Source organism: Hippocampus guttulatus, chromosome 15 (genome assembly GCF_054856545.1).
Source record: "Hippocampus guttulatus isolate MCC_2025c chromosome 15, RoL_Hgut_1.0, whole genome shotgun sequence".
Classification (NCBI taxonomy): Eukaryota; Metazoa; Chordata; class Actinopteri; order Syngnathiformes; family Syngnathidae; genus Hippocampus; species Hippocampus guttulatus.
Genome location: NC_141275.1, coordinates 9,452,251 through 9,465,551, shown reverse-complemented (window position 1 = coordinate 9,465,551; position 13,301 = coordinate 9,452,251). Strand labels below are relative to the sequence as shown.

Here is a 13,301-nt window from a genome sequence, read left to right as displayed (position 1 = left end):
TCGCCTAAATATGACAGGCACGATGCTGATGGTGCTATAATATATAATAATCGCAATGTACTTTTTGGGATGGAGGTTTTTAATAGTTTGCATTTGTGCCTCGGTAGAAATTGCACAAATGCAAACAATGTTATACAATGTACCATATAACAGAAGACCATATATGGAATTATTACATACCTAAACAAAACTGAATTTTGCATTGTGGCCAAATTGACTTCAGATGAATGTTATTTGTACACTGGTCCCCGTTTCAGTGTGTGCGTTTATCCCATCATGGCTCAGCCAGCAAAGTCAACAACCATTTTCACTGAAGCCATTATTTATTTACATAAACATGAAGAAGTCCCCCTTCAAAATGATCGGCATAATCCACCTCATTTGAGTTGTGTCAGGTGCATCTACTGTATTTGGCAAAGAGAATTCAAAGTCTATCAAAAGAAGGTCCTATTCTCTACATACTTCATCCTTTATTCCATCCGCATCCGGAATGCTGCTTTTCCTCCTTTTTGTTTTGTGGACCAAGCAATATGCACCCATGTGTGCACATTAACAGTTCATAAGAGCCAACAATGACAAATAACCACGATCTGAAATTCAAGCTGTTATCTGAAGTTCCTTTTATGAGTTTGTCTTCTGTAAGAGTCGAAGATTATATGTTAAAAATCAATACACACATCATCAAAATAAATATTCCGATTGCAGTATAACATACAATGCGATTCTTGTTTTCCGGCTGGTGTTTTGGCCCCTTGGTACAAGTTACCATTTTTCTGGAATGTGCTGTGACCTAACTTAAAAAACAAATGATGCACTGAGCAGAGCCGAACATTATATCATCACTTTTGGTGAATTTAATGTCATATGTTATTCTGACCTTTTGTACGGAAAGCCCCGATGGCAATGATGCAACATATTGATGGCTGAATAGTCTCTAAACGTTTAGCATCTAGTGCAAGAAACACCCTCTATACCCGAGACCAGACATGTAATGAGTTTGTGCAGCGTTACTCTAAATGAAGGTTACACACCAGTAAAGCTGTTTTATGACATCACTCCCTCCCTCAAGCAGCCACGCGTTTTAGACCTCAAACAGGACATCTTTGAATGATTATGCCAAGTCTATTTGAAAATGGTGCACACCTCTTTTCACCATCTCAACGGGTGTGCGTTGTTGAAAACCAAACAAAGCGATCCAGCACCAATCTAGCCCATCTTCTTCTGTCGATCCAGAAACTTTTGTCTTCTGTCAGGAGGAATCTCATCCAACCCGATGCCGTGATTACTTCCCCTGGGAGAGGAAACGCAGACGGACACAAGATCAAGATTGCAAAAATGTATCGGACCACCAACTAATGTCTATTTTGTAAGTCGGCATCAGAATATTTTTGTTCATCTATTTTAAGCTTGAAAGGATATTATGGTAACAGAAACTGAGACAAATAGGAGCCAGGGATAGAATAAATGTCTTTGAAGGTCTTCACATCCAAAATGACGGCGACGTCCCTTACCCTTGGAGGTCTGGTGGAATAGGCAGGGGTTTCTTGAAGTCTTCCCTTCCCACCAACCAGTACGTGTTCTCAACGCCTTTTCCCTATTGAACAAAAGATCACAGAGTTCAACGAGGTGCGTGCGTTTGTCGTTTTTGGAAGCATTCGGTTCGTTTCACCCCAGTTTACCTTCAATTCCGTCATTCCTCTAACTTGAATTTTGTATCCCAGCTTCAAGCTGTTCAGGATGTCTACTGTGGTCTGGTTGACATGTATTCTGTAAGCTGCACGACGCACACGCACACAAACCCACGGTTAACATTCGCGTCGGCACAAAACTGAAATCCATTTGGTAAAAACAACCATTCCGCTTGATAGCTGAGATTCAACCACTTGGAGGCACCGGACTGCAGATTTATCGCTTGGCTGAGTTTCTTGACGTTTCTTACTTTGAGAGGGTTTTTCATTCTAGACTTGCACAATAGTGCCTTGGGTTAATGTCTGGTGTGAATTGGCGCTATAAAAATGAAAGACTTCCATATGTGTGAAAGGTTTGTTGCTGTTTGCGGGCCTCTCAATCAAAGGTAGCGACAGCTAAGTGCTGTAGAAAACGGTTAGAAAATTCATTTTTGAATGGACCTTTTGGGATCAAAACTAAAATGTGATTTTTTAAAAACGAATTCAGGTAGAATATCTTTCTTGTGAAAGGTACAGTCAACCCCCGCCACTCAAATGATCCCAAAACCTATGATTCCAAAATAGTTGGAATATCATTTCAGATTCATCTTAAAATATTACCATTGAGAATAAATGGCTTTTTAATATTTTGATTTAGAAAAAAATTAAGACAGGAATTGCACATTTGCAAATGCAGCGATGACTCTCCGTAATCTCCACTCACTACCCAGGCTAAACGGGGCTCCTCCCCGACGTAGTGTGAAATTGCAGGTGTATCACTTCAACGTAATTTCTTGACAGTGGTTCATCATTTCAGGGCTTTGGCCCCATCTTGTGACCCTTTAGAGCATTACAGAAAGGCAAATTTGTAAATAGGACTTTACTGTCCCGTTATAGTTTAAGGCTTTATGATGGAGCCACTGGGACAGATTCAGTCAAATTCTACAGGAAAACATTTTTCTTTAACTCAGTACAGATTGGAGGTCGACCTCCATCTTGGGACGGATCGCGCTCCACCTGAAACGTTCCGCCCCTAAGACAGTTCTGCAGCCAGCATGATGTTAAATGTCACGGGATGGTCTGTGCATGGGGCATTTCAGGTTCATCTCCTTGGAAATGCCTTTTGTCCTTATTTCTGGAACATGCACCAGGCCACCAGGGCATAGCATCTTATTTACAGGAAAACTTTGAATTGACCTCTAATTCTGTTTATAGTCTTAAGAGATTAGAAAGGACTCGTCACTTAAAGCCCCGTTTAGCCTCAAGCAGCATGCACACACCTGTCCTCGGCCACGTTAGTCTTAGCGGGGAGAAAAAAAACGCCTCCCACACACAAAAACTTCCCGTCCTTCTAGAAAGTATGTGAATTCATACTCACGCAACCCGGTGGACTCCATTCGAGATGCTGTGTTGACTGTGTCTCCAAAGAGGCAGTAGCGAGGCATCGTGAGGCCCACGACTCCTGCTACGACTGGGCCTGAAAGCGCAGGCACCAAGCTTGTTAGATTAAAACAAAAACCTCGAAATGAAGCTGCATGTTCCGTTTCTCAGACTTAAAATGTCCTTTGTTTTCATCTTCGTCAATAAATAGCATAAATGAGCTTTCGGGTTTCATTTTAAATGGATTAATTTCGGTATTGCTCTTTGTCTGTACAGAGGAAAGGCCAAGCAGTCGTTTGAGAATTGTAGTTTGGTTGCCTTTATTACACACTATTTGGTGTTTTATGTATTTTTTTTATTAATGTTGCACTCAAATGATCCTTCTTATATAAAATAATAATAATTTAAAAAATACCAAAAGGAATAAAAACGACACTAAAATGAGGCATTTTAGCAAAAGTACAATAAATGAATAAATCAGCTGCTCTGAAAACAAATTAAAACTGATTTGAAAACCAACACAACCCTGGGACATACACACACGCAATAATGGCAAAAAGGCCTGTTCCTGTGTGTGTGTGAGAGTTTACAGTGTACGTTCAATACCGGTTCCAATTTCCAATTCATTTCAGATCAAAATATGCTTCTTGAAAAATGAAAGCTTGACTCTTATGACTGGATGAGTTGCGGTGACTTGTGGCGGATGCTTTGTGTTAATTGGATGACAGCAGTCTAAGTGGATCGTGCCTCACTAGTCCAGGAATAAGTTCCAGACGGGGATCAAGGAGGTAAAAATACCTCCTTTCCTTAGCAGCTCGTGTTACCGCATGCGTACCGATCTGCAACAAATTAACCTTTCATTGATTGTATTTTATTTCCCCATGCTTGTGCCACACTACAGGCAATAGTTTAGTGGCACGTGTACGTGCGTGATTAAGTTTTGAAGCGTTACTGGATGTGGGAAGGATTTAGAGTGACTTCTTTCTGAAAGATTTAATGCGGTTGAACACAAGAGGAATAAATAAGCACTTTTCATGGCCTGTTTTAAGACAATCACTTATTTGTGAACATTTTCTCGAGGTTCTCGCCACGATTGCTTGGTTACATGTTTATTCCCGTCACTTTTCATGCCACGGCTTACCGGAGTGCAAGCCGATCCGGATTCTAACTTTTAACTCAGGCATGTGTCTCATCTTGAAGGTGCCGATGCAGTGGAGGATGTCAAGCGACATGTTGGCCATCTCAGCGGCATGACGGTTGCCATTCCGATTGGGGACTCCCGAGGCCACCATGTAAGCATCTCCAATCGTTTCCACCTAAAGATCGCCAAGATGAAAGCCAATAAACAGCTTTTCATGTGATACCTACCGCCCGCAGCACTCACCTTGTACACGTCATGCAGCCCGATGATGGCGTCGAATAGCGTGTAGAGGTCGTTCAGCAGGTCGACCACCTCGATGGGTTCGCTGAGAGCCGAGATGGTGGTAAAGCCCACGATGTCGCTGAAGTAGAGCGTGACCTCACTGAAGTGCTCAGGTTTGACTGGCTTGCCTGTCTTCAGCGCCTGGGCCACAGACCTGCGGGGGGGGGGACAAAACGAATTCCTAAGACTAGCAAACAGAGCATAGGGAACTCGGGCAGCTGAGTATTCAGACGCGGCGATGGATTATCAATATTTATGCTCGGCGGGTATGTTTATCAACTCTATCATTTTGAATTGATTGTACATTCCAAAATATGAAACGTTATCATGAGACACACTCCATTACCAATAAGTCGCGTTCCCGACATCGCAGCTGTGGCCAATATCGGCTTGTTTACAGGACTAATACTAGCTTAGCACAGCTAGCGCTGCTATTTTTGTTCCATCAAATCATGCACTCCCTGTGCCCATTTATCATGACTACGGACTTTCATAAACGCACGCCGTTATTAAGGACCATGTTTGAGAATCGTTAACTGTTACGACCACGATACGTGATGGCAACTGGGGAAATGTGGGAGTTGGGGAGGTGCGCTGTCATGGTTTGGACTATCTAGCGAGTACTATCACAGGGGAGGGCCAGGCGAGTACTATCACATGGGATACACACGACACAACAGGATAAGGTTGGAATAAACACTCCCGAATTCCCACTGCCTTAGCGCAACTCGAATAAATACCGCAAATGAATGAAGCAAAACGAATGATTAGTGGACACGAATGAACTGGACAGATGATGGGAAGCAATTAATGTGGCAGCACTAATTGAGAGGCAGTGGCACCTAAAACGCACAAAGGATTGGGGCTGGCACCGCAAACTTCCCCCCGCTTTACGGATTAATTACACGTGTAATCAGGGCACCCGTCAAAATTTGGACATTTTAGTGTCTTAGATCAGAACAAACTGTGGATCCGTCTCAACCGGTGGCTGAAACCTCATGTAAAATCATGTCATGTAAAATCCGTTTGGCGCAAGCATTTGTACTGTAGGATAGAATTAAAAACAACAAAAAAAGAAAATATCTTCAAAACTTGATATGCTAGAAAAAGAGTTATGATGTCAATAATACATTTAAGGACACATATTTGTTGTTGACCGGTGTTATTATTGAACAATCACTCGGTATCACACTTCTCACTCATGATTCTCACGACTCATTTCTAAGCCGAACTGATTGGGCTGAGTTTACCTAAAGTCTGACTCCAAGTGCTTAACTCATTCACTCCCAAAGACATTTTTAAACGTCTTTTCAGACTTGGTCTAGACTTGGCTGGCACTGAATGAGTTAAATGTCTCTCTAAAAAATATGACCAAAGATGATTGAAAAGGGCTTCTCCCACACATTGGCGGAACTCACTTAGGCAACATCTGAGCCACCAGTTGGTCCGTCTTTTGTCTCTCCACCTCCAACTCTTCCGTCCTCTCGCGGATCAGATCCTCCAAATTGGAGGAGTACTGCTCCAACATGCGTAACATTGAGTCGATGATATTGGTCTTCTTGCCTTTGGTGATGCTTTTAAACTGTTTACGCAAAACGGAGACAGGAGTGACACCCCGGCCGGCTATGGTGACCACCGTGTCCACCCGATGTGCATTTTGTGTCTTTTCACCTGTTTAAAAATATCGTGAAATGTGGGCCTCCTGTCGGGTTCTTCGCTCCAGGCCTGCTTGACGATCTGGATGACGTCCAGGGGGGCCTCGTCCACCGACAGGGAGGGCCGACACAAAGGAGGGGGTTCCTTGACCTGACCGATAATCTCTGCCAAAACACACAGACAACGCTGCCTTAAACAATAACATCGAGACGCACATGCAGATTGAATGTCTTGCTTTTATCGTGTGCGCTGACTATTATTGTTATAGCGGTGCAAACAAGTTATTGTTTGGGTTTTTCGGCCACAGTTGTCATGCTTATTTCCCTCCCCTAATTGATGCGAGATAATGACGACAAGATTAAAAACGGGAAGAAAAAAGACAAACATTGTGGTCTGCGGATCTTGAGTGCCGTGTCACTCACCCTTGGCTGGCATGTCCAGCATACAAAAAGGGGCGGAGCGGGAAATCACTTCCTGTGCAATGATGGAAAAACTGTAGACGTCCGCCGGAAACGACCCCCTTCTCCTCAGAGAAAGATTGCGGAGCAGCTCAGGGGCGGTCCAGAACAAATCTTTTGGTTGAAGTCAAAGCCATGAAAATGAAGCAAAGTGGACAAAAGTGATGTATTGTATTGAGAAAAAGGAAATTGAGGACCTGATATAAACTCACCCTCTGGCTTTTCTTCCTCTATGTTGACACTTTGGGCACTGAGAAGTTCATTGAAGCCGTAATCGGTCACTTTCAGTACAAAGCGCCCGTCCACCACACAATTTCGCGATTTAAGGCGTCCATGTATGATTCCTCGATTGTGCAGGTACTTCATTCCCTGTTGAGACATGCCGAGCGAATCGTACAACACCCTTTGGAAAGAGCACTACAAAGCACGAGTGCCTCTTTTTGTTTCTCCGGTACCCTGATTAGATCCATCAGCAGGGACGATTTGAACATCCAGTCCAGACGTACGTCCTCGTTGCTAAGCAGGTCCTCCAAGCTGCCTCTGGAACAGTGCTCCGTCACCACTCCAAAAATGCCAGAGTCGTAGAAGAGTCCCAGGAACAGATTGAGATTCTCGTGCCTCATGTCTCTGAGCTACAAAAAAAAAAAATCGGGGACGTAATGCAAAGCGTGGCACAACTTCCTTCCTTAAAACACTGACCTTGATGAAGACTGACTCGGTGCTGCTATTGATGCCAGATACAGCTCCGGGTGGGCCTTTCTTCAACCAAACCCAATCACCCTGAGATTTACAAGAAACAACACAGACTGAAAATAAAAATAATCGTGGACAAAATCGCAGCTCCGAAAAGAACTCATGTGCCCAACTCACCTCAAAAACAGCAACGTTGGAGCTGTCCGGTGTGGAGGCCAAATAACTGCGACCGGACACCGAGTGGTGAGGCGTCTTCATGTCCAGCGCACTTCTCATGATGCTATCATCGGTCAGCTTCTGCTTTCAACATCATAGCAAAAGAGCAAATTGTGTTTATTACGTCGACAAAAGTAGCGGTGCATCTAAAACCGTACACCAAGGAGAAAATGCCTGAGAAGATTTTGGAGGGAAAGAAAAGTATACCGCTAGTCTCAAAAGTCGCTACATGTGCTCTTTTCTCTTTTCATTTCAGGTCTGATTCGACCATCAGAATTTAACAGCTTGGGCTTTGCAGTTTTGCTCTGCATGCCCAAATGGTCCAATGTTGCTGGCCTCATGTCTGTCTTAACCTTATAATGCCATTTGTATCATATTTGATACATGCATTTTCATTATGTAACTCATTCTTTAAATGACATTAAATCATCTGAATCTAATTTGATACTGCAGGTTTAAAATGTGATTTTTTCCCAAATTTTCATTTTCAGATGTAATTTACATAATGCTTATAAATGGAATGCGACAAATATCTAAAACGACATGATACAGCAAAAATATTTTTGTGGATTTTGATATAAGGGTTAATGAACATCTCAGTTCCCAAAAATCAGATTTTTCTGGCTATTCCTTGATGGGTCAGGCATTAAAGTTGTTTTTTAAACAAGATCTGAAACAATGTATTAAAAAAAAAAGATGTATTGTGACTTACGAAAATAATTTTAAATTTAGAATCGGTCACCGTCCCTCCCAAGAAAACGACACAAAAAGCCCCTTGTCACGGCACAGTTTGGGGCAGTCGGCTTCCCACTTCAAAACGGAACCAATTTAAATTGAAAAAAACAACAACAACCCAATAACGGCTGACAAAAGAATCGAGACAACACTGTGAGCACTGACCCTTTTGCTGATTTGCGTGTTAATGAAGACCAGGTCATCCAGAGTCAGGACCACTTTGGCGGATCCACCCCCGTCTCCAAAGGTGAAGCCCACTCTGCCGCTCCTCCTGGAATGAAAAGAACTACGAATGAAATTGTACCGCCACGCAAGCATTGGATTGGTGAGAATTTCCCACTGTACGTACTTGAAATGAATGAAGATGTTTATAGCACCGGCAACCACCATAACGACGAGAAGGAAAAGGAAGATGGTGGTAGAATCCATTCCTGTTGGGAGGACAAAGGGGGTTGACGATGCTGGAATGCGAGTTTCTTATGACGGCCCCGCGGCATCACTCACCTCCGCTGCAGGCAAAGTAAGGGCTAAACCAACAACCGGAGTCCGTGTACGGGGTGCTGCCAGCAAAATGGATTGATCTGCCCAGATATTTCAACCCTCCGATCCTGCCGTCCGTGTGCGCGGCCTCCAGCGCGTGAGTGGAGTACAGAGAGTTTCCCATCCCGCTGTAGTCCAGCACCACGTAGCGAGCCTGCATGCCTTCACCGTCCCGACCCGCCCTCAGGCGCTGATTGAAGCCCTCAAATTCAAAGCCGCCCTTACTGCCACTGAGGACCTCACCGGTCACCCATCTGCCGCTACGGGCGCGAGCCTGCTCCGTCGCCATCGCGATGTAGTACATCATGTTGTAGATGGAGCCGAAGAATGGAGAAACCTAGAAAGGGAAGACAGATGGCGATCATGTGCTCATGTGAGCAACAAATGCGCTTCCCTTGAAAGTCGCGCACGATCCGAGCAGATGTTCTCACGTGCTCCGGCGCGGTGCCGCTGCGGATTTCGTATCTGTCCTGAGCGTCTTTGAAGGCCTGATAAAAATTGCGTTCTCCGGAGTCCATGGTGACGGTGAGAACTCCGTCGTAGGCTTTCCTCAGCTTGGTGTCGTTGCCGAGGGCGTAGTAGAAAGCGTCTTTGTACGGAAGTGAGTAGAGCAGCGCGTCGTAGGGGATGAAAACGTAGCCGCGGTCGATCATTCGCATCGCTAGAGCGGATAGCAAAAGGTCGTACTGGGATCGCCCGCCAATCAGGACAGAAGGCATGCACATAATGATCACTGTGAAGAGGAAATTGATTCATTAGCAACCTACAAGCGTTGAGGTTTTTGTTTTTTTTTGTGCGAAGCAACGCGGCTCACCTCGAACCCGATCTGTTTCCCGGATTTTTGTCAAAGCCTTCCTCGGCCCGTCCTTGCCCTCCTCCATGGTCACCACGGGCTTGACAGGCAGGCCCAAAGCCCTCAGAGATGAAGCCAGCTCATATCCGGTGGCCTCCCAGATGTCACTCTCCTCCGAGATGATGGCCACATGGGCCCAGCGGAAGTAGCGCAGCACTGCGAAAAGGACGCGCGAAGACAATGGCTGTGGGCGCAGGAAAGTGGGATACATCCCTCCTTCGCCCATGTTTGGCTTCAGGCAACTCCAGGAGAGTATTCCAACATCCCAATCCTTAGCGTACAGAGCGGCGGAAGAGCAGTACGCCGGGTTGGCCGGTCCCAGGAACGCCGCGCCGTATCCTTCTAGCTCAGAGAAGCGAGCTATGGCACGGGATGACTTGCAGTCCTCGTTGATCAGCGTATAGTCGTACCAATAGCCTTTGTTAAGGTGGGGGTCCTTGTTGATGCGCGCGGTGGCGAGGCGGGCCGCCGTGTCCGGCAGGGATTTGGAGTAAAAGGGGTCACAAATCCAGGGTCCTACCAGGGCTACCTTGAATGTTGTTGCCCAGGCATGACAAGGTAGGGTTGACATGAGGAGTAAGGGCGTTAGGAGCCAACTTGCCCAACAGCTCTTCAAACGCTGCACTGGGAAACATGGCAACTGTGGTTTTAACGACGGCGATGACGATGATGCGGACGAGGAGAGAGCGAGACTATGAGCTACATCGCTGTTTGTCCACATGTGTCTTTTCCTCCTCGGGTTGAATGAGTCGTGCTGCCATCGAGGGTGGTAGGAGAGGTTGTGCAGGAAGCGAGGGTCTCTGCGACTTGCCATTCCTTCGCACGGCTTTTATGGTGTCCTACCGGAGAGATGGCGAGCGTGGCTAAGGGCGTGCGACAGCGGGTGGTGGGAGGCCGTCACTCGGCACTCAGCAGCCTTTGAGTCCTAAGGTGGACAGATGTCGACAAAACTCCGAGCCATCACTGCCTCCGGGCAACAGGAGCAAGATGCGGAGAGAGTTAAACATGGACACGTGTTGTTACAAAGATAAAGAAATTCAACCCTGTGTTACTGCAGTTCGCATGACCAGCCAATTCAATCAGGGAAAATTGGCATCTCAGTTTTTTCTTGGGTACTTTACATTTAGCCATTTGTTGTTCACGTGCCTCATACGAACTACCCCTTGAACCTGTGAAAGTTGGCATTTTCCAGCCCCGCCCACTAGGCCAGATGTGGGCAAAGTACGGCCCACACACAGCCTTTGACCGCCACTCACGGTAAATATGTGGTGCTTTTTTTTTGAAAGTTTTGCTTTTATTTTATGCGCACAAATGTGGACGCTAGGAACAAGCGAGATCGCAAGCAAGACATGCGACTTGTTATCAGTGTTGCCAACATAGTCTTAGACTTTTCCAACCCCCCCAACGAGCAATAATGACAACAATTGTTAGTGGTCACAACATTCTTATTTCCTGCACGGAGGTGGGAAGAGAGTTAAGAAGATTTGGCAAAATTAATTGCCCGCCCTTGCACGAGGCTGTTTGATTGGCAAATGGGCTGACGGACTTGACGGGAACAGTCAAGAAGTCCGACAGACACATCAGTGACGAGGACGACAAGTCTGGGGACTGTAGTGAAGCGTGAGAAAATAAGTTCAAAATCAGTTTGATCAAAGATTTGTTTGTTTGTGATTCAGCCCCAAGGTGGAAATGATTTCAGTTTCGATGTTCAAAAAAAAGTCTCCTACAGAGAGCAATTCCACAAGGGGGTGCAAACTCCCCATATAAACATCTTTGACTGACAGGTCATGACTTCACACATTACAAAACTATTTCATCTAGCATTTTTTGGTGCTCCCTGTGCGGCTGCACGTTATGCGCGTTCCAGAAATAGCTGCTGATGACAACATTTTAAGAGAGCAATTACTCATCCCTACTATGTATTAAATAGACACCGTAATGCTTTTAGTTGGATACTATCTATCCCAAATGTGGAGTCGCCGCCGAGTTTGTGATCATCTTTATTCATTCAGATTGAGGGAGAGAGTTGTGGGCAGTTGTTGAGGGTTTGGGCTACATTGGCTGAACTTTGCCCCGAACGGAATACAATTTCAAACTAACATCCACCTCTCTGCGCAAGGACGTACTGTCCCTCAAGTGATGTTCCTGATTCCGAATTACTTGCACTGTATGTGCTTAGCAAGCCTATTAGCGCTGCTGCGGCTATGCTCGGTAAATCTGGCCTTAACGTCCATTTGGGCTCGCATCACCTTTCCCATCACCTTTCCCAGCCAAAGAATCAGTCAATCAATAAAAGACAAAAAACGAATGGGGATGATGTACAGGGCTAACAGGTTCATAGAAGCAACAGTAAAAAAAAAACTTTTGACCTTGTTCTTAAGAGGATCGGTCTTTCGAGTCATAGTGATAATGACATTGTTAAACTGGATAGTTCAATAAAATTGAAAACATCTTACCTGGATTGGTTCGCTATATAGAGGATCCATGTCAATGTCGCATGCCATCCAAATTCCAGAGTGGTTCCAATTGTCGCGAAAAATGTCATCAGTCATCCAAGAGGAAAAAAAAAAGATACTCAACCTTCCTTCAGATTTAAGTTCCTATTTTAAAATCCGGCCACAATTCCATATCGAAGTTTAACGAATCTGCCGTCGCTTGTTGCTTCTCTGCCGGGGACTGGGGACAACTCCCCAAACCTCAGGTGATGCATGAGAACAAGAGCAAGTTAAAAAAATGAATCCGTATTTAAAAATTGAGGAGGGGGGCAGGGGGGAAGGGGTAGACTGCTCGGACAATGTAACAGGTAAAGGAAAATGGAAAGGACCGGGGAGGACATTCAAGCTGTGACTTCTCAGCCTCCTTTAGCTTTTAATCCATACTAGTGTGGGGGAGAGTGAGGGTGGGGGAGGGCCCAAGGAGATGAGGGGAAAGTTGGGATGTCTACTCCTAATTCTGCTCTGGTGCTTCTCTCCAGGTGACAGCAGCTGGAAATGAACACCCCCCCCCCCCACCCCTCTGTTCTTTTAAGTGTAAAACAACCCCCAAATCAGTGTTTGAGTACATTTAACCTGGCTCCATTGTGGACCTTCACATCTCTGTCTCACCTCCATGCACATGCACGTGCGATGATGTGTTTGTCCTGACTCGCACACCGAGAGCTGCCTCGCTGCAGTAATCAGATTAGTCAAGGGGAGGCTGTGCTAAACTCATCTTGCCGCCTTCAAGCCTCTTAGTGACATGGCTAACGGCGCTGATGGCGAGCCTCCCCGAGTCAAGTCGGCCACGCTCGACAAAAGAAGCAGCTTGTGCCAAAGATGAGGAGGCAGCAATGGCAGCGTTCAAGCGCCGCTGAATTTAACATCACCTCTTAACTTTGGCAGAAATGGATGCCCTTCCGCGTATCGTATCCCGGACGTTTCCTGCACTTTGTCATACGTTGTCAATTTTATTAGAACATCCCTCCGGGAATTCTTTATTCTCTCTGAGGAAGCTTCTCGCCACCCGGAATTAATCAAACCCTGTAAGGAGGAGTCAACGAGTGGCTGAGACATTTGCCTCCTCATTGACCTCACTTAGTTGCTCAAGTCAATTAACATGGGCACCATGAAGGTAGCACCACACATGTCTTTCCAGGAATCACAGCTTCATAGTTCTTGAATAGTCTGAAGGCAAGGGAAATT

At 45.5% G+C, this 13,301-nt stretch overlaps 1 protein-coding gene across 1 annotated transcript; it reads right to left on the bottom strand.

The window, feature by feature from the left end:
* Positions 1–605: 605 nt before the first annotated feature.
* On the bottom strand, positions 606–12,466 carry gucy2d (guanylate cyclase 2D, retinal). The gene is made up of 19 exons (XM_086131209.1): positions 12,078–12,466; positions 9,583–10,584; positions 9,200–9,501; positions 8,733–9,105; positions 8,578–8,659; positions 8,394–8,499; positions 7,455–7,574; positions 7,284–7,364; positions 7,040–7,216; positions 6,797–6,953; positions 6,549–6,698; positions 6,142–6,290; positions 5,889–6,052; positions 4,432–4,624; positions 4,189–4,363; positions 3,046–3,144; positions 1,680–1,774; positions 1,512–1,594; positions 606–1,291 (listed from the first exon to the last, which is right to left on the bottom strand). Exons 2-19 carry the CDS (start codon positions 10,433–10,435, stop codon positions 1,207–1,209), a joined length of 3,444 nt encoding a protein of 1,147 aa, XP_085987335.1. The 5' UTR covers positions 10,436–10,584; positions 12,078–12,466; the 3' UTR covers positions 606–1,206.
* Between the last annotated feature and the right edge of the window lie 835 nt (positions 12,467–13,301).

Excerpts from the sequence above, each read along its gene's own strand:
- gucy2d (XM_086131209.1), bottom strand. The coding sequence starts at position 10,435 with ATGGCAAGTCGCAGAGACCCTCGCTTCCTGCACAACCTCTCCTACCAC. Across the intron at positions 4,364-4,431 it reads GGCTGCATGACGTGTACAAG|GTGGAAACGATTGGAGATGC; the intron begins GTGAGTGCTGCG and ends GGCGATCTTTAG. Across the intron at positions 1,775-3,045 it reads AATGGAGTCCACCGGGTTGC|CTTACAGAATACATGTCAAC; the intron begins GTGAGTATGAAT and ends TGCGTCGTGCAG.